Raw genomic sequence first — 22,116 nt, forward strand, 5'->3', positions numbered from 1 at the left:
CTGGTGCCCAAGGAGACCAGACGAGAGCATCAGATTCTCTGGAACTAGAGTTAAAGACAGTTAAGATTCCCTCGTACCAGGGCTGGAAATTGAACTCAGGTCCTCTGGAAGAGCAATCGGTGCTCTTAATCTCTGAGCATCTCTCCAGGTTCTGTTTAGTAGTTTTATGTATATGTATACATTTTAACCTTTAAGTCTTCTAGCTACATAGACTTTATTCTGATATCAATATGAATTGTAGATCCTACTTTTTCTATGTTATTACTTATTTAGACCAACTACATTTTTGAGACATGGTCTTATATATCCCAGCCTTGAACATCTAATCCTCCTGCTTCTACCTCCCAAATATTGGGATTTGGGCATTACAGATATGCACCACCCTGGGTCAAGCTCCAGGCTTCAGGCATGCTCAAGGCAAGCAGTTTACTAACTGAGCTGCTTTCTCAACCCACTTACAACTATGAAAATATCCATCCTTATCCCTTGATTTGAGACACAGCATAATGTACTAAATTCCTACATATATGGACCTATTCCTGACCTTTCCTTGTAGATAATGCATTTATTTTAATATACTAACATGTCACTGTAATTAATCTCATTCTTTGCCTAGATTTGCTTTCTATTAATTTTGACTGTGAGATCAAAACTCAGTTTAAAAAGATGTTTAATGTAATCTCCAGTCTTAATGCTGTGGAAGGAAAACCTGTAGTAAGGGAAAATATGATATGTTTTCTGTATCTCTAGTCTTACTTTGCTCCTTGTGAAACTTTTCCCAGGGGTCTTCAATGTTTGTTTAGAAGATGTTGAGTTCTCTGTGGCTTCAGGATAGCTAGTAGAGTAAGTTTCTATAGGTTTGGCCTGTAAACCTTAACAGAAAAGAAAAAGGTAAGAAATAAAAATATTTTGTTGTATAGTTTCTTAAGCCTATGATTTAAACATAGGTGTATATTCAGGCTTGACCTATGTGTTTTGCCTTCTTAGGTATCATTTTCATTATATATTGTAGACTTTAAAATTTATTCTTTTATTTAATCATTCTTTGTAACTTTCCTTGTAGGACTTACTATATTTAATTTTGTTGGTTTTGGTTTTTTAAGACAGAGTCTCACTGTGTAGCTCTGGCTAGCCTGGAACTCACAGAGATCTACCTCTACCTCCTAGCATACCACCATGCCCAGCCTTGTCTATGTTTTTATGAGATAGGGTCTCAGACAACTTAGGCAGTCCATAAACAATGTAGCTAGGGATGACCTTGAATTCCTGATCCTCTTGTCTTCACCTTTCAAGTGCTAAGATTACAGACATGCACTACCACGATTATCATATTTTATTTATTTATTTATTTTTTGGTTTTACAAGACAGGGTTTCTCTGTATTGTTTTGGAGGCTGTCGGTCCAGCCGGGCCTTGAACTCACAGAGATCCGCCTGCCTCTGCCTCCCGAGTGCTGGGATTAAAGGCGTGTGCCACCACCGCCAGGCGATTATCATATTTTAAACCTTTTAACATTTCATTTTACAACTTTTTTGGTAAATGTTGCCAACTTACAGTCTTCATCAGCAAGAAAGAAGGACTCCAGTGTTCTTTCTGGGAGTGGAGGTGGAGGAGAACCATCCTGATGTAGATCTGTAAAAAGTAAAGTGTATGGCAAAGCAGGTCAGAATATGTTTGTGTCTGTGTAATTTTTGCTGTTAGTTCATTTTAGCCTGCAACCACTGTCTTAGTTACTTTTCCGGTTGCTGTGACAACAACACCCTGGCAAGAGCGACGTAAAGAAATGGGTGTATGTTGGCTCATAGGCCCAGTGTACATAAAATCATGGCAGGGTAGTCCTAGTGGCAAGACTCAAGCTCAGCTGGACACATTGCATACATGCTCAGAAAGTAGGGAGTGATGAATGCTGGTTCTTCTCAGCCAGAGTTCTTTTTATTCAGTCCATGACCCAATCCCAGGAATGACGCTGACCACTACTGGGGTGGGTCTTCTCACCTCAACCTAATCAAGATGGTTCCTCACGGTCATGTCTGAAGGCTAGCTGAATCAAAATAACCCCTCACAGGTGTGCCTGGAGGCTTGCCTCCTAGCGGATTGCAGATTCTGTCAAAACACCAATACGCCTCTGAACATAGGGTTACAGGTGTGTGCTGCTATGTCCAGCTGGCACAAAGATTTAGAACATTGTTGCCTTCCAGGGTCTCCATCTCTCAGTGTGGACATAACAACAATGAAATGAACTGTTACACAATGTAAAAGGAATTATCTGACCACAGCTCCAAAAGTGTAGTCCTTCTACTTTGTTGACCAAGAAGCCCATGATTCATCAAAAACTTAAGAGCCCACTTAGGGATGTATTCTTCTGAAGAAACTGGGAAAAAATTTACCAAAGTTCTCTATCTAATTTATTTTACTGAAAATTTTAGAGAATAAAGGAACATGTTAAGTTAGTCATGAGAATACAATTCGTTAAATTTAGAATTGTCCTTTAGGACCAGTAATCCATTCTCTTCAGCATATGAACAATGTTAGAAATTGCAAAAAAGGAAGAAATGTTAGATATTAAAAGAAACAAAAATGCAATATGTGGATTTTGACTCCAGATTCAAGCATGCCAACTATAAGCTGATTATTAAAAAAAGCAACACTTTTTTTGCAACAGGGTTTTGCTATGTGGTCTTAGTTGTCCTGGAGTGCACTATGTAGACCAGGTTGTCCTGTAACTCACAGAGATCCTCATGCCCCTGTCTTCCAAGTGCTGGGGTCAAAGGCATGTGCTACCATTGACATGTCAGGCTGAAGAGACATTTCTGAGACAGTTGGAGAAAAACAATGTAGTCTGAAAATCAGATAGTACTAGATGCTACATGCTAGAAACAAGGTACATGTTTGAATTTTTTTCATAATTTTAAATAATGACTAATTTTCACAAAATGCAAACACCTAAAATACAAAATGTTCTAGTGACTCTAGTGACATAAATTTCTTATCATACAGTGCTAAGTATTGTTATGCAGTATATTAGTACATTTTGAAAATGAAAGTAAACATTAGAGTTTAACCTGTTATTAGACTCTGTGTGTGTGTGTGTGTGTGTGTGTGTGTGTGTGCATGCTTGTGTGTAGGCATGTGCACGAGTATCATGGTGCACATGTAGCAGAAGACAGTCTTTGACCTCCACCTGGTGGAGACAAAATCTGTTTCTACTGAGCTTGACACTCCAGGATTACCTGTCTTCAAGCTTCCAGGTAATTCTCCCATCTCTACCTCTCATCTCATTACAGGTATTCTGGGATTATAGATGTGGTATTTCCACATCTGTATTTAAATGTTAACATCTATTGGGGGGCACGCATACTATAGTGTGAGTAAAGAGATCAGAGAATAACTTGTGGAAGTCAGTTCTCTTACTGTGTGCATTCAACTCAAGTTGCCATGCTTGGTGGCAGCAGGCCTTACCATGGCCATCTCCACAGATATATCCATATTTTTATGTGGGTTACAGGGATTGAACTCAGGTCATCAAGCTTGCAAGGCAAGCACTTTTATCTTCTGAGCCATCTCACCATCTCTGGTCATAGGATTTTTAGGTTGTAAAACTCACGTATGAAATAAGTATTGTCATTTATTTTTTTATATACCGTGTGGTACTTATTGCCAATACCTAATACAATAGCTATTTGATAAACACTTCAAGACAGTTTATTGTCTTTCCATTTGCTGTTAGGGAATATTCTAAGGAGTAAAATTGTTAGCAATATTTTGGTGGATGATTTCCTGAGATACCATTTCATCTTAAGAGTCCCGAGAAGAAGAATCTACAATGCTAGTATTTTCTGCATTAAGTCTGTGTTCCTCTGCCTACCTTAGGGTGTCTGGTAAAATACACTTAAGATTTGTCATCAGTAACAGTGCACTCAAGGTACTGCACAGTCGTAACCATTGTCTAATTCCAGAACAGTTTTCCTCACCATGAAAGGAAGCACTACACACATTAGTATCTCCCTATTCCCCTTTGGCCTAGCCCTGGGAACCACTAATTTGCTTGCTTGCTTTTTACCAGAGAAAGAGAGTATTTTGACTCATGATTTCTGAGTCCATTCCATCATGGTAAGTCATGTCAGCAAAAGCTTGAGACAATTAGAGAGCAGATTGCTGGCACAGCTATGCTGAATTGAAAGATGAAGTTCTCAGAATCTCTGCAGCCTTGGTTTTCTTAGAGTTCTCTGGTCCAGACAGAGTAGGAGGCCTGGGGTGCTCTGTGAGAGACTTGGTCCTAAGGTGTTTAGTGAGCCAGATGGTAGCTGAGACCACCAGCTCACTGTCTTTATGGTTTTCTGGATATCCCCTCTGTTTAGCTTCAAAACCTTGCTAAACTCCGTTTACCTAAATTTATCTTCTGTATTTTACAAAGTTGAACCTCTAGCGTAATGACAATAACCTAGTCACCAGCAGGGGGAGTAGCTCAGTGGTAGAATACTTGCCTAACATGTATGAGGATGAGGCCCTGAATTTGACCTCAGCACTATAAAATAAAGAAATAGCCTACTCATGATTTCTTTGCACACATCATGTTCCTTTGAGTCTTCTTAGGCTTGTCATTACTTCTGTAATTCCTTTTCCCCTCTAAATTCTCTCTTCTCCCCTAAATTCTCTAAGATCTCTCATCTGTTGAATACAGGCTTCCCTAACCACTCCAGTAAATCATCCTATTTTTCCTGAATCCTGCTGATTATAATTAGTGCCACATAGAAAGTCAATCAATGATTCCACATAGGTTTTGATGTTATCTACCCAACTTCAATACAAGCATTAAGTAGTACTTTTTAGCTGGACATAGTAGTGTGCACTTGTGATTCCAGCACTTGGGAGGCTAAGACAGAAGGACAGAAAGTTTAAGGTCAGCCTGAGCTACTACTGCATGGCTAAACTGTCTCAAAAAAAAAAACCAGTGTTTTTTCCTGCATATCCTGCCTATCCTAACACTTGGAAGATATTTAATGAGGGCTATTTGGTGACACTGGCTAAAAACTTAAATGTTTTATCTCAATTCACACACACACACACACCAACTACATTTTATAAATGAGAAACTTAGTAATTTAAAGAATATGCATTTTAATAAAATTATTTTATGTATATGAGTATTTTGCCTGTGATTGAGTGAGCAGGCTCATATATTTGCATGCTTAGTCCTCACCTGATGAACTGTTTAGGATGGATTAGGAGGTGTGGCCTTATAGTAGGAGGTGTGGCTTCATTGGGGTAGTGGGTCGCTAGGGCTGGGCTTCATGCCCAGGCCAGAAGTCAGTGACTCTCTCTCTCTCTCTCTCTCTCTCTCTCTCTCTCTCTCTCTCTCTCTCTCTCTCTCTCTCTCTCTCTCTCTCTCCTTGTGTCTCTTGTCTCTCTGTCTCTGTTGCCTATAGATCACAACAGATTAACCATCTGAAACTACAAACAAGGCCCCAATTAAATACTTTCTTGTATGAGTTACTTGGTTGGTGTCACTTCACAGAAAGAACAGTGACTAAGACAGCCTGCATGTGTGTATATGTAATGCATGTGTGCCTGGTACCTGCAAAGTTCAAAACCAGCACCAGACCCCCTGAAACTGGAGTTGTGGGTGATTATGAGCCACCATGTGAGTGATGAAAACCAAACCCGGGTCCTCCAGAGGATCAGCCAGTGCCCTTACCCACTAAGCCATCAGTCTCTCTAGCCCCAAACACATGTGTTGCTGTAGTTTTGTTTTATTGAGACAGGGCCTTACTCTATAACGAGTGGTAGCCTTAAACACCCACATACAAAATAAAACGAAAAAATGTATTGAGTGATCAGAAATAATTGTTTAGGATCACTATGTTAACAACAGCATAATCTATGAACTGAAAAATTTTATTAATTTTTTATTAAATTTCTTTTTAAAGGTTTATTTATGTATATGAGTACTCCGTCTGCATACATGCTTATATGCCAGAAGAGGGCATTGTATCCCATTATAGATGGTTGTGAGAAGCCATATGGCATGTGGTTGCTGGGAATTGAACTTAGGACCTCTAAAAGAGCAACTAGTGTTCTTAACAGGTAAGCCATGACTCCAGTACGTTTTTCCAAGACAGGCTTTTTCTGTATAATAGCACCAGCTGTCCTGGAACTTGCCCTGCAGACCAGGATGGCTTCAAACTTAGAGAGATCCTCCTGCCTCTACCTTCCAAGTGCTGGGATTAAGGATGTGCACCACCATGCCTGACTTACTAAATTTCTTTTAAGATAAATTATATAAAACATCAAAATTGTACATATGAGATTCCATATGATATTTTAATACATGTATACATTATATAATATTATATCAAGTTAAATATGTCTACTCAGACATTTATTATCTATAGTAAAAAATTAGAAGTCCTTTTTGCTAATTTTAGAAATGAACAGTGTTTAACTATCAGTAATCACTAAGCTTTGCAACAACATACTAGATCACCTTGCTCCTACTAGCAACTTAGTGCCCACCGATCAACTTTACCCATCTCTCTCCTCAGACTCTCTTCTCCCTCTGGCAATCACCAGGGTGCTCTCAACTTCTGTGAGATCAACTTTTTTATAACCATATATGAGTGAGATCATGAAATACTTGCCTTTCTTATTTCACTTAACACAGCAATCTCTAGTCCTATCCATGTTGTCATAAATGACAGAATTTCATTCTTTTTCTTGCTGAATGATACGTATGTACCACATTTTCTTAACCATGAATTGGTAGATGGCACATAGATTGTATTTCTTAATTGTTGTGGATAGATAGTGTTTTGTGAACATGTAAGTGTAATTATCTATTTGTCTATATGCTCTTTGCATATATATGCAGCAATGGGATTTCTGGATCATAAGGTAATTTTTTTAAAAAAACAGTATACAATTTTTCTTTCTCTCCTTTCTTCCCTCCATTTCTTCTTTTATTCTTTTCCATCCCTCAGATTTTTGGGATAAGGTCTTACATTATACACCAGGCTGGCCTCAAACTCATAGTCTATTCTACGGGCTTGGATTCTAGACTGAATAAAAAGGAGAAAGTGAACTGAGCACCAGCGTTCATCTCTCTCTGCCTCCTAGTTATAGATGGACTGTGAACTTTTTCATGCTCCTGCTGCCTAGATAGAAGGCATGATAGTCTGAAGCATTGTGACAGTCTCTATCATCATAGTCTGCATCATCACGGCAGACTGCACCATCATGACAGACTGCACCATCATGACAGACTGCACCATCATGACAGACTGCACCATCACGGCAGACTGCACCATCACAGCAGACTGCACCATCACGGCAGACTGCACCATCATGACAGACTGCACTGTTAAGCTGTGAGTCAAATAAACCTTTTCTCCACTAAGTTGCTTTTGTCAGAAATTTTTGTCACAGCGGAGAGAAAATTAATACAGAAAATTGATACTGAGAAGTGGACCATTCCTGTGATAAACTTGGACATGGTATTTGCTCTGCTGGATTTCAATCTTCTTTTATCTTATCTTTCCCCATTCCTCCATTTTGGAGTGATAATATTTACTCTTTCCCATAGTGTATTAGAAAAATGCAGTCAAATGCTCTACCCCTGAGCTATACTCCCAGAAAGTATGTAATGTAAAAAACAAACTTTTACAATACATGGGCATGCTATTTAGAGAACATATTTAATTAACTAAGGAGGAAAGGCCCTGGATGTAGGTAGGCACATGGTCTGGGGGTCCAAACTGAATAAAATGGAAAACACTAGCTGAGCACCAACGTTAACATTTCTCTGCTTCCTGGCAGCAGATGCAATGTATGTAACCAGGGTCTGCATACCTCCCTGCCATGCATTCCCTATCATTCCCTTCAAAATATAAACCAAAGTTAACCCTTCATTCCCTAAATCGCTTTTGTTGGATATTTTTGCCATAGCAATAAGAAAAGTGAATAATACAGTCAAATAAGTACCATGATTACAGGCACACACAGTATACCCAGTTTCCATGCTGTTTTCAGTATCGGCTGCATTGATTTACAGCTCCACTAACAGTATGCAGGGGTTGCCTTTTCTATACATTCTTGCCAGCAGTTGTCTTCTGTTTTTATTTTACTATTATTATTGGGGGAGTGTAGTGTATGCCACTGGATGTAAGAAGAGGCCGGAAAACAGTGAGCAAATTATTCTTCTACCTTTATGCTGGTTTCAGGGATTAAGCTAAGGGTGTCAGGCAAGTGCTTTCACCTTCTGAGCTGTTGTCCAGCCCCCCCTCTCCATTTTATGTATATAGGTATTTTATCTGCATGTATGTCTGTGTGTGCAGTGCCCACAGAAGCCAGAAGTGGGCATCAGCCCCATTGAAACCATAATTCCAGAGGTTTGTGTGCTGTGTGGATCCTGGGAATTGACCCTGGATTCTGTGGAAGAGTCACTAGTGACCTTAACCCTGAGCCATCTCTCCAGCCTCACTTTTTCCCTCCAATACTGGGTTTCTCTGTGTGTCCCTGGCTGACCTGGAACTCACTCTGTTGACCATGCCGACCTCAACTTCAGAGATCCATCCGCCACTACTTCCAGAGCTGGGGTTAAAGATGTGCGCCACCATGCCTGGCTCCAGTCTCTACTTTTATTTTTGGAGTGGAGTGGGTTATGTCACATTGCGGCTTTCATCTGTATTTCTTTGATGGTTAGTGAATATCTTTATCTCTCTTAGCCATAGGTATGTCTTCTTTTGAGAAATATATAGTTAGATCTACTGCCAGTTTTTAAATCAGGCTACCATATATATTTTGGTGTTAATTTTTTTTGTATGTTCCTTACACATTTTGGTCAATATCTAGAATATCCTATTCATACAGGATTTTTTTTAAATTTGAATCACTAAGGCTGGACATGGTGCTGCATACTTTTAATCCTAGCACTCAGAAGGCTAGGCAGGCAAATCTTTGAGTTTGAGGCCAGCCTGGTCTACAGAACAAGTTCCAGGACAGCCATGTCTACATGGAGAAACCCTGTCCTGAAAGCATCAAATAAATAAATAAATAAATAAATAAATAAATAAATAACAGAATAAACTTTGAATTATTAAAGTAATGTTGAATACTACTGTACTTGTCAGATACATAATGAACAAAGGTTTCCTAAGTTAAAGGCACGAGGCCTTTTATTTGGTATAATTCTACTTCTCTATTCTTGTTTCTGTTTCCTTATTGTTTTTTTTAAGTCCTCTTCAAAAAAGTCCTTGCCATTCCAAAGTAAGTTTCCACTAGTCATTTCGCAGTTTTAGGTCTTATACTTAAGTATTCAGTAGATGTTGAGTAATTTTTGGTAACCTATGAGAGTCCACCCTTATTATGTATGTGGACACCCAGTTTTCACAGAATCAATTATCCTCTTTCCCATGAATGTTCATAGCATCTTTGCCAAGTCAGTTGGCTATAGAAGCACGTGTCAGTTTACTTCTAAGATGTTTATTTTGTTCTTCTGGCTTGTGTGTCTTTTTTTTTTTTTGTCAGTAACACATGGGTGAGAATTCTCCTGCAAGAAAGTGAATACACCCAGTTCTTAGGAATGAGATTTTGTTGTTGTTGTTTGCTTTTTGAGACAGGGTTTCTCTGTGTAACCACCCTGGCTGTCCTGGAACTCACTTCACAGACCAGGCTGGTCTTGAACTCACAGACATCCTCCTGTCTCTGTCTCCCAAGTGCTGGAGTTAAAGACGTGTGCCACCGCTGCCTGACTGAATGAGGTTATTTTTTTAAAGAGGCAAATGGATGCTGGGTGGCAGCACACAGAACACTGAAGTGTCCTGAGGAGGACACACAGTTCATGCTTACTAAATTGTACTCACCAGCTTCCTCGGCCACAATGAAAGACTCAGGTGTCCGTTCGGGGAGCGGAGGGGGAATTTCATCATCTACCCTAGGAGAAGTTGCTGTCCAAATAACAGAAATGTAATCACATTTTTAATGAGAACAAAGAGATCCTCATATTCCAGTCTAATACTAAACACAAATTTAATAGATTTGTATTTGTTTACTTTGGGAAAAACAATAAATTTATCTTTAGGTAAAAATTTTGCTTGTTCTTTGAAATTTTTTACTGGGTTTAAAGGTTTAAATGTTCCCAAATATTTTGATGGAGTCACTGTTAGGATGGTTTGGATTATTTTCTACATAACTCTTTCATTTTTTTCTATAGACTTCACAATAGGACACTTTTATCAGCTAAGCATCCATTTACCCAGAAATAAAAAGAACTTTTCTCTATTCTGTACAAAATCCAAAATATGTATGTTTATTATAGAAATAGAAATAGTCCATCAAAAAAGAAGGAGAAAATTCTGGGAATGGGAGTCAACTAGAGATCTAGGGCAGGCTCAAAAGCCTACAGATTTTTCTGTTTAATAAAAAAATAAGCCGGGCGGTGGTGGTGCACGCCTTTAATCCCAGCACTCGGGAGGCAGAGGCAGGCGGATCTCTGTGAGTTCAAGGCCGGGCTGGACCGATAGCCTCTGAAACAATACAGAGAAACCCTGTCTCCTAAAAACAACAACAACAACAACAAAAAAAAACCAAAAAATAAAATCAGAATTTCTGTAGAACATTTTACATGTATTACAAGAAACTGCCACCAGATGGCAGACATGTCCATTTTGCTACACTATGACAATAACTTTCTTTGTTGTTTTTGATGCTCTAAGGAGTTTAAAGCATGGTAGTACTCGGGAGGCAGAGACAGGCAAATATCTGTGAGGCCAGCCTGGTTTACAAAGCTACACAGAGAAACCCTGTCTTGAAAAACAAAGCAAAACAAACAAGCAAACAAACAAAAAACCCAAACAGACAAAAAAGCATGATGGTTATTTATAAAAAGAAAACATCAGAAGGTGGGGTGCCTCAGCAGGTGAAGGCACTTACACTAAGCCTGACTACCTGAGTTCAATCCCAGGAACCCACACAGTAGAATGAGGAAATTAACTCCTTTAACTCCTGCGAGGGGTTCTCTGTTCTACACACACACACACACACACACACACACACACACACACACACACACACACACACACAAGAAAACAAAATTCCTTACATTTTAAATATAATCAAATTGTAAGAGAATTGGGGCAAAAGAAGAACCTTCTCAGACCCAGATAAAAATTTTTTGCAACAAATAATTTACTCATCTACCAAATTTTTTAGGTTTTCATAGCATATATTTATCAAGAGTTCAAAGCCATTCTTGTTTATGTACAGAATTTGAAGCCAGCCTGAGTACATGAGACCTTGTCTGAAAAAACCAAAACAGGAAAAACAAACAAAAACCCCAAAACAAACAAACAAAACTTGGGGCTGGGGGATGGCTGGGTGGGTAAGACTTCACTGTGTTCAGATCCCCAGCACCCACAGAAAGCCTGCGTGACCATTTGTGCCCGAAGGCCAGCACTGGGGAAGAAGGGGCAGAGACAAGGGCTTGCTAGTCCCCAGCCTGGGCTAGGGCAGAGAAAGACAAACTCTGAGTTCAGTGAGACACATCTAAGGTCATAAGGTCTAGAGCACTAGAGCAATTCACCTGAGATCTTCATTTGACCTCCACAGGTGGACCTCCACAGGTGTGCACCTATACAAACATGTCATACACACACAGAGAAGGAAAGAGAGAAGTTAATCCCCACACTTGAGAGTCTGGGGCAGGACTGCTGTGAGTTCTGCATCAGTCTGGTCTCCATGAGCTCCAGGCTGGTTTCTGGAAGTAGACACTATCTAAATCAAGGAAACAAGGAAACACAGATTGGGCTTACCCCTCCATGGTAGAGCTCTTTCCTGACTGGCTAGATTCAAGCCCCATGACTTCAAAAAGAGGAAAAAGGAGACGGCAATCAATGATGTCATAGAGCAAAAGTTTTCTGTACTTTCTAAGTAGTGTTTTTATGGATTCTCTGGCAATATACCTAATCAAATTAAACTTGCTCTTCGTTTCCTTCAACTTTTACATCAAGTTATTAGGGTTTGGGCGTAAACACCTGCCTGACATACCCTTCTCTAAAAGGAAGAGAAGGGAAAGAAAAATCACATCATATAATAATCTCTAATAGCTCGCTATCACTTTCTCACTACTCAGTTAAACAAAGCAGTATGCTTGCTATGTAAAAATCTAGAATCGTAAGTATGAAAATTGTGTTAAAAGACTTTAAAAAGTCACACAATACTAAGCAAATATTCTCATCTAAGATGAGAAAAGTGCAGGAAATCAGATCCTGCCCTTCCCACTCCTACAGGAAAAGGATTCAGTGCTTAGCAATGTGTTCAAGCACGTAAGTGTGTAACAAGTATTTCTGGGTGGCTGTGCAGTGTTGTTAACCAGTTTGCCCTCTGGACTTGGGAAGCTGCTTCTGTATGTTAAAGGTAAATTGAGGGCTGTTGATAAACAAGTCTGGAATGAGGATGGCCATGTTAGAAGTCTTCCTGTTGGTTTAGATAAGTCCCCAGACGTTACTGCCTCACTGCTGTTGTCTTCAATTTAGTACACCAGCAAACCCTCTTAGAACTCACTTCTTTGAGGAGAAAAAGAAAGAAGAAAAAGAAGCAGAGGGAAAGAAGGGTTAGGGTGAGAAGAAACAAGTCCAAGTCCAAACCCTTACACAAACTTTAGGACATAGCTTACCTTCCTTAGCTGTCTCTCGGTCTAATGCTGGGGAAAAACTGGTCACAGGACTTGCCATTAGAGAATCATGTGAGTTACAATAAGAAAGGGAGGTTGTAGGAGACACTGGCAACGGAGCACAAGGAAAAGTTGCTCCATCTTGATTCTCAGGGAGATCAAAAGACATCTTAGAATCAGCACTATTTGGAGGTGACGATGGAAAATACGGATCTTCTACTAAAGACATGCAAGAACTCACTCTAAAAGCCGGGCCGTGCTGTGGTACACAAGGGATATCACGTGTCTGCTGCTCAGAGGCACGCGGCAGTGAATAATTCAGTTCTTCTGAAGAAACATGGACCACTTTTTGTGCCTGCCGCTCCACGAGACAAGGCTCCTGCAGTTGAGATCCCAAGAGCAAAGAACCGTCTTCCATGTCCAACTCATTTGTTTTTCTCTGCTGAATTAGTTCAAAAGGAGTTGATTTGGTCCGAACCACTGGCGCCCTTGAACTGCGACACTTGCCTGCTGTGTTAACAGGCAGAGCACCAGGACAGGACCCACACACAATGGAACCGAAATCCAGACTTTGATGTTTCTGAAGGGGCTCTCCCACGATTGGAGAGACCTTTGCCTGCCCTTCCCTGGTTAGGACAGCCTTGTTGTTACACCCGCAGTAGAGCTCTAAAAAGTCAATAGAAGGGCTTGATTTAGCCGAGCGCAAAACGAACTCTTTGGCACCTATTTCAGAAGTTCTAGCGAAGGAAGAAGTGTCTGCACTTTCTGTTTCAACCCTTTGTTTGTTCTGTGGCTTGGTCGTTTTTTCATCTTTCATGGCGCTGAAACAAAGGAGAAAATGATGATGCCATACCGGAACGTGGTCTCCTCCCAGTAGCGCAATGAAGTAGAACATGAGATTTCATTCCTTAGGCACAGTAGTCAACATTTAGATGTGCAAAATTTACTCACTTTTTTGGTAAATCCGGAGAACAAGAGTCAGGAACTGAAAATTCTGCTTCGATCTTCAAGAGAAATGTCAAGAATTTTTTTGTTTGATTAGTTGGTTTGTCTTGTTTTTTTTTTTAATGAAGCAATGTCAATAAAATATTTTAATATTTGAAGACTAGGAAGTAATGCCCCCCATCCCTCTCCCAACACATACACACAAGGCACAGGAACCATCACGGAAAAGGGGACAGAACGATCAGGGAGGATTGGGCTAAAACTGTGTTTTGGACATGATAAGACCACTGCATTCATGGAATCAAGCCCGCAGTCTTGTCTGCATAAGACCGCCAACAAAATCAAGCCAGTCAACATTCGAGCATGGAAGTGGAGGATGGGTTCAATATTATCCAACCCTAGCTGAGTTGCTATAGACAGTTAATGGCTTTTGGGGAAGGGAGAGTCAGTCGGGCTTTATTCAGGGTACAGCTTCTGGTAGGTCAACCTCGCTCCAGTGGTTGGTCCCACGTCCATGTACATGAGCAGTCCAAATTAGAATTGGTGGGTTACTTTTTATAAAAGAGGACACGCAGAGCTGAAGAGATGGCTCAGGGCTTAAGAGCACTGACTGTTCTTCCAGAGGTCGTGAGTTCAATTCCCAGCAACCACATGGTGGCTCACAATCATCTATAATAAGATCTGGTGCCCTCTTCTGGAATGCAGGCAAACATGCAGGTAGAATACTGTATACATAATAGTAAATGAATAAAGTCTTAAAAAAAAAGGACATGAAGTTAAGAAGGGGTAGAGAAATGGGTGGTAGTTCTGGGGTAAATTAGGGGGAGAAGAAAGGTGAAAGGTTAAATGTGATCAAAATATATTGTAATAAATTCTTTAAAATTAATAAAAATGTCATATTAAATATAAAGCAGTATATTTATTTAGCTTGGATAGGTTAGTATAAAATAAATGACATATTTGTCTGAAAAAGAAAGATCCCAATTGAACAGCCTAACTCTACATTTTAAGGAACTAGGTCTGTGTGGGGGTGATTAAAATCAATCCCAAATTTTGCAACAGCAAGGAAATAGTAAAGATTAGAGCAGAGATAAAATGAATAGAGAACAAGAAAAATGGAAAAAACTGAACAAATTCAAAAGATCAACAAAATTGATTAGGCTTTAGTTACACTAAGGGAAAAATATCGCCAGGTGGCAGTGGTGCACGTCATTAATTCCAGCAATTGGGAGTCAGTGGCAGGAGCTTGAGGCCAGCTTGGTCTAGAGAGTGAGTTCCAGGACAGCCAGGGCTATACAGAGAAACTCTGTCTCAAAAAAAAATTCAAAGTATTAATCAAAAGTGAAAATGCAGGGACTGAATAGATAGCACATTTAGTAAAGTACTTATGCTCAAAAAAAAGAAAGAGAGAGAGAAAGAAAAAGAACAATTGGCATGGTGTAACACCTGTAATCCCAATACTAGAGAGGTGGAGACTCCCATGGGACTTCCTGGTACTTAGCCTATCCCAGTTAGTGCCTCCTGCATCCCAGTGAGAGACTAGATCGCAAATAAATAAATAAATAAGGGTGATGGCTCCTGAAAAATGATACCCGAAGTTAACCTCTGGCCTTCACATGCTCCCACATCTACACATGTATCCTCACATACAAGATGAAAATGTGAATATTACTACCAGTCTTGGGAAACAAAAAGAAATAAAATACTATGAAAATTGCATACGAGTATCACATATATTGATTGCATGCTAACAAATTGGATAGCCAAGATAAAATGGTTAAGATCTTAGAGATACCCATCCTATCAAAACTGAATAAGGAATAAATAGAAAATCTAAATAGAATTCAACTATTAAGGTGATTAAATCAATAAAGAGTCTCTGGGTTCAATCCCCAGGCCTAGTGGGGGGATAGATAAATGTTAGCAAGAATATAGAAGAAGGACCTGTTTTTACTGTTGGTGGAAATGTGGACTAGTATATGTGTTATGAAAAATCAGTATGGAGGTCCCTCAAAAAATTAAAAACAGAACTACTGTATAATTTATCAGTTCAACTTCTGGCACTTCTAGAGGAAATGAAATTAACGTAGTGTACTCATAACATTCATTGTGGCATATTCACAATAGACAAGTTATGATGGCAAACCAAGCATTCATCCATAGATGAATGGGTATAGACAATATGGCATATACTCACATGCTATTACTATTACTCCCTTTAAAAATAAGGAAATAATGGCCTGGAAGAGGATCTCTGTTTAGACCCACAACAATCACACCAAGTATGATAGACCTATAAGCCCAGTATTGAAGGCAAGAGACAGGTAGATCCAGGAGAGAGAGGGCTTGCTGGCTAGGCAGGCTAGCCAAAACAAAGAGTGAAAATTTCACTGAGGAAGACATCCTAATGTTAACCTCTGATCTCTACATGCATCTGCACTGGCAAGTGCACATACACACATGTGCACACTTATTACACACACACACACACACACACACAGAGGTATGGAGAGACACAGAGTTATAATCGAAGCTACTTAGGAGACTGAGACAAGAGGATCACAAGTTCAAGACCAGTCTGTACAACTTAGCAAAACCCTGCCTCAAAATTAAAAAGTTAAAACCAGAGCTGACGATAAAGCTCAGGGCTAAAGCAATTGCCTGGCATTCATAAGTCCCTTTGTTCAATTCTAAGTACCATTAAAAATAATAAGGTGGTCTGAAAAGATGATTAAGAGCACTGGCTGCTCTTCCACAGGTTCTGAGTTCAATTCCCAGCAATGACATGGTGGCTCACAACCATCTATAGTGGGATCCGATGCCCTCTTCTGGCATAAAATAAATAAATCTTTAAAGAAAAATAGTAAGGATATTTTGTTAATTTGTCAACATGGATGAACCTAGAGGATATTATGCCAAGAAAATAAGCTAAACATGGAAAGACAAATACTGCATAATTCCTGTATAGATTCTAAAGTCATCCAAATTCATAGACACATAGAGTAGAGAGGTAACTACCAGAGACTAGCAAGAGGGAGGATTTGAGGCAATGTTGGTCAACAAATACAAAATTTCAATTATATAAAAATAATAAATTCAAGAAGTTGACTATAAAATGCAATGACTACAATTATTAATGAGGTATTATGTATCAAAAACTGCATAGATATAGGTCTTAAATTATAAGTATATAAAGTAATTAATATGTTAATTAACTTGATTTCTTTTTGCTAAGTTTTGCTAAGTTATTCAGACTGGTTTTGAACTTATTTAGTTTGAATACAAACCTTAAAACATCATATTGTGCATTATAAATATATTCAGTTTTTTTGTTGTTATTGTTGGTTTGTTCTTTGAGACAGAGTCTCACTGTGTAGTCCTGGCTAGCCTAGAACTCTCCAAGCTGGTCTCCAAACTCACAGAGATCGGCCTGCCTCTGTCTCTGGGATTAAAGGAACATGTCACCATACTTGGCTCAATTTTTTAAAAAAATTTGAAATGTATGCTATAAAGCAAGACAGATGGGACCTGCAAAATCACTCACCTATGCATTTATAAATTTAACTTGCTGATAATTGCCTAGAACTTGGGCTCAAAACACATGCTTGCCCTAAATAAATTCAGCTTCTAAATTTAGCTGAAAATTATATGTAATAAGCTAACCAAGATATAAATTTTCTAAGTTAAACTACCCCAAAATAATTTGTCCTCCACAGGAGGTTTTTACATAGCCTTATGAAATCCTGACATTCCAATCCAATTGTGACTATACATAAGCCCTAAAAATAATCTGAGATAGTTTGGCCAAAAACATATGAAAAATAATATATAATTTCAACATTACCTCTCTTCCAGAGGGTTCATCTCCAATAATATCCATGTGCCTCTTAAATAGTTCTAACACAGCACTGTAGACTAGTTCATATTGTTCCTGGAGAGTATCACAAGCCAGGCAAAAGAAGAAAACAAAAACATCAGGTGAATTACAGCAACTAATTTCAAAATAGGAACACCTGTCAACACACGTTACAAAACTCAGTAACAGAGCTTTATGTTGAGTGACTTACTGCAAATCTGTATACACTTTTAGGCTACGAGAAATACTCATTTTACATAACCCTAGATAACAGGTAAGGATTTTATGCCATGTTTCTTTCATATTCTAGCCCTACATTTTACTCTTTACCATTCATCTCTCTGTTTTCTTTGCTAGCATGTTTTATGTATATGTTATCCTAAATGTATTTTCAGTAAATCACCTTCATTTATGGAAAAATCAGGTAGTGGGTGGTACATGAATTGATAGCTTCAATATGTGTTCTCTAATTTGATCATCACAAATGCTCTATGAAATAGGAAGGTTATTATACCTGTTTACAGTCAGTTTGTCCAAGGCCACTCAGAAGTAATTCTTGGCATGTGGCCTACAAACTGAACCTTCTGACTTAGTTTTGTGTATTTAGATCAAGTTGCTGAAATTTCGTCCTAGTAAAGATACCAGAGAAAAGTGAACCATTGAATAAAAGTTGGAAATCTGTGGTTACAAAAGGATTCAATGTAGAGAAGTAAGACCTCTACTCTTACCATGTATTACAAGGTTTATGGCTTTTTAACCCTTCATTTTGGCCTTTATTCTTTCTGAAGCACTTCCTCTGATACTTCACACAATCCCATACAAACTAAGGGCATTTTCAGAAGATATTTTTAGCAGGAGAACAACGTAGCTTTTATATCAGCCAGCATAATTATGGAATGCTATAATTTTTTAAAGACAGAACATGTAGCCAACAATTGTGGTTCACTTCTATAATCTCAGCACTCAGGAAGCTGAAGCAGAAGGATTGCTGCTACTTCAAGGCCAGCTGAGCCCTCAATGCTAAATTCTAAGCCAGACTGGGGTATGAGGTAAGACCCTGTCAGAGAGACAGAGACAGAGACAGAGACTGAGTGAGAGTGGGAATCAAAAGCATCAGAAGAAACAGCTACAACCATTATCTAGTTGTTAACCATATGTTTAGCTAGTTATTAACAATGCTCAAGTATGAGACCTTCCTCATTTCCCTTTCCGAAATGGGGTATGTTAATAAATTTAACACAGCTGTGTGCTTGCTGGCGTCTCTGTGTATTTACATGCATTGCCTTCCTTTCCAGCCTGACAGCTCTAAGCAAGCCAAGGCTTCCATTTCACATAAACTTTCCCCTCATAGGTTGAATATAGAAAACACCTACAGACAACACACGAACAATTATTTTTTCCACAACCTGTTCATGGAAAACCTGTGTGGGCTAAGCAGATACTTTTGTATTAATAGCTCTTCATTTTTCCCTGCATTCACAACTTGTACATTAAAATATCTAAGCTGCCATTTTGAACTGCTTTATCTCTAAACTTGAGTGCAAGTTCATTTGTAAGGGACTTGAAGCACTTCAAGGTTGTTCTACTTAAAGATAATTCTAAAAAATATATGCAAAAATGTCTGATACATAATATCAATAAAAACTTGAATGCATGAGTAAATTAATTAGTGAATACATGCTAAGTTCTATGTTCAAGATGTATAAATGTATAAAGTTGAGTGTAGTTATTGGTGTAAAAATATGTGTGAAATTAATACCATAGGCAATGAGAGAGTTGGGCTTAGAATAAAAAGGAAGACTATTCCTAGTGAAATGAACATGTGTGGGCAGTCTAACATGGAATCAAAGGTTGTAGGACATAACACAGGCTAGTTAAAATTCTGTTTTTAAAGTGTGTCTATAGACAAGGGAACTGTAAGGAAATGGTGACAGTCAGTCAATATAATACAGGCATATGCTTGTTCTAATTTAATTTTTCATTGCTTCATAACATAGAAAATATATCATTTCTTTAAATAGAAATGACAAATCCCTGATTTTCTGTGGCTACAACATTTCAAGTTAACTTATGACCCATAACATTGACCAGTTCTTTCTAATATGTTAAACTCATTGAATTTTTTCAATTTCCTTTGTAAGCAAGAAATAATATTATAGACAGTAAAATATGAGGAATGAAAATAACCTGACCCAGGACAAAGACCACAGGAAAAACATTGGGATATTTGGAGTTAGAGAAAAACACATAGTAAATTAGTCTCACCCCTGTACACCCAGCAGCTTTTGGATGTTTCACCATAAACATAGATATGCAGCAAGACGCAGACATACAACTGTCGTCTGTTCACCATAGTCCATACCTGGGTTTGAACTAGTGAAGGCCTCTGTGTCCGCATTTCCTGGATCAAACTAAAAACACTGAAATTCTCAGGAACTATCTGTCAAATCAAAGAAAAAATATTTTTATTTTTTTTTATTTTTGCTAGCAAATCATGCCACTTTCTCAGTCTTTTACTCCTGTGACTCCTATCCTTCTAATATAGAACAACACCAAGAAAAGGATGCCTTTTTCCTCTCTCCTTTCCTCCCTCTCTTCATTTCTTTCTGACAGGGTTTCATTTAGCCCAAGCTGGCCTTAGACTTACTGTCTAGCCAAGGATGACCTTCAGTTTCTTCTACCTTCCAAGTGCTAGGATTACAGGTATGTGCCCCCATACCCATGTTTCAGGTTTACACAGTGCAGACAGATCAACTGTAAAGCATTGTTATCCAATCACTCTACCGATGGAACTACATTCCTAGCCCCAAGAATATACTACAAAATGTGTTTTTATTTTATGTGTATGAGTGTTTACATATAAATGCACCACTTGGGTGCCTGGTACCCACAAAGCGCAGAAGAAAGCATTGGATCCCTTGACCCTGAAGTTACTGATGATTGTGAATACCCATGTGGTCTCTGGGAACCAAACCTCTGCAAGAGCAGCAAGTACTCTTAACCCCTGAGCCATTGTCTTCAGCCCCAAGAATGCATTTTGAAAGCCAATAGCTTCTTATCATTTTCACCATGATTTAGAGCAGTGGTCTCAACCTCCCTAATACTGTGACCCTTTAATACATGTTGTGGTGTTCCTCGGGTTCTCCATGTTGTAGTGATCCCCCAACCACAAAATTATTTTCATTGCTACTTCATAATTGTAATTTTTCTACTAGTACGAATTGTAATGTAAATATCTGTGTTATCTAATCTTAGACAACCCCTGTGAGAGGATCATTTGATCCCAAAGGGATCGTGACCCACAGGTTGATAACCACTGACTTAGAGGCTGGTGTTATCCCTAGAAAAGACTGATTGATGTAACTAAGAACAATCTTACATGGGTGATAAAGTGTCTAGTACCACAAGGATAAGGCTCAATAGATAAGTCATCTGAGATTTTGAGAAATAAAAGAAGTTAGGAAATCTAAAGCCCGTATTTTAAACTTCTCATTTCCTAACAGACATAAACACTGATTTCTGAGGCCTGAGAGATAACTCAGCAACTAAAAGCACTGGCTCTTCCAGAGAACCCAGGCTCCATTCTCAGCACCTACTTGGCAGCTCACAACTGTCCTGACTATAGCTCCCATGATCTGATGCTCTCTTCTGGTCTCTGTGGGCCCCAGGAACACAGACATATAGGCAGGTATAATACCCATTCACATAAAATGTTTAAATCTTTTAAGTTGACCAGGTATGATGGCATATTTCTCTTTTTTTTTTTTACTTTTTTTAAATTTAAATTAGAAACAAGGTTGCTTCACATGTCAATCCCAGCTTTCTCTTCCCTTTCCTCCTCCCATGCCCTCCCAACAACTCCCCCAGTCCACCACCCAATCCCTACTCCATTCCCCAGGGAGGGTGAGGCCCTCCATGGGGGATATTCAGGGTTTGTCATTTCATTCAGGGCAGGGCCTAGGCCCTCCCCCAAGAGTCCAGGCTGAGAGAGCATCCATCATTGTGGGATGGGCACCCAAAATCCATTTGTATGCCAGGGATAAATACTGATCTGCTACCCAAGGCCCCATAGATTGTCTAGGCCTCCTCACTGACACCCACATTCAGAGGGTCCCAGCACTCAGAGGGCAGAAGTGGGTCAGATCTTTGAGTTCAAGGCCAGCCTGGTCCACAGAAGGATTTACAGGACAACCAGGGCTACCCAGTGAAACCCTGTCTTGAAAAAGTTTTTCCTAGAGTTGGAGAGATAACTCAGTTGGTAAAGGGCACTCCATGCAAGCATGAGGACCTGAATTCAAATCCCAGCACCCACACAAAAGCCAGGCATGTCTGAACTCCCAGTGCTCAGGATGACAAATGGATCACTGGCGTCCATTTGCCAGCCAGCCTATCCAAATCAAGATTGAGTAGAGACACTGTCTCAAAAAAATAAGATGGAAAAAATTAAGAGAGACAGGAATATGAATCTCTGTCCTACACACACACACACACACACACACACACACACACCCTACACACACATCCATGCAAACATCCATGCAAAGACACACACTGTTTCTAGACAACAGCACAAGGCTTGATTGTGGTAAGTTGAATCTATCTGCTAGAGCAGTTTGGGTAAAGAAAGGGGAAATAAGTAATTCAGGGCAGTT

The 22,116-nt window shown here is 39.2% G+C and overlaps 1 protein-coding gene across 2 annotated transcripts in view; it reads right to left on the minus strand.

The window, feature by feature from the left end:
* Ptpn22 (protein tyrosine phosphatase non-receptor type 22) overlaps window positions 1–22,116 on the minus strand; it is a 52,282-nt gene that overhangs the window by 11,433 nt on the left and 18,733 nt on the right. The window contains exons 10-17 of one of the 2 annotated variants that reach the window (XM_021230943.2): window positions 19,827–19,904; window positions 17,453–17,539; window positions 13,615–13,667; window positions 12,667–13,484; window positions 11,575–11,622; window positions 9,857–9,940; window positions 1,554–1,631; window positions 757–872 (exon numbers count right to left, since the gene is read on the minus strand). In XM_021230943.2, coding sequence (XP_021086602.1) covers window positions 757–872; window positions 1,554–1,631; window positions 9,857–9,940; window positions 11,575–11,622; window positions 12,667–13,484; window positions 13,615–13,667; window positions 17,453–17,539; window positions 19,827–19,904 — 1,362 coding nt within the window. The remainder of the gene's footprint in view (window positions 1–756; window positions 873–1,553; window positions 1,632–9,856; window positions 9,941–11,574; window positions 11,623–12,666; window positions 13,485–13,614; window positions 13,668–17,452; window positions 17,540–19,826; window positions 19,905–22,116) is intronic. The other variant, XM_013118092.3, reaches the window with a different exon arrangement.

The sequence above is a fragment of the Mesocricetus auratus genome, unplaced genomic scaffold, assembly GCF_017639785.1.
Source record: "Mesocricetus auratus isolate SY011 unplaced genomic scaffold, BCM_Maur_2.0 Super-Scaffold_100009, whole genome shotgun sequence".
In the NCBI taxonomy this organism is placed as follows: Eukaryota; Metazoa; Chordata; class Mammalia; order Rodentia; family Cricetidae; genus Mesocricetus; species Mesocricetus auratus.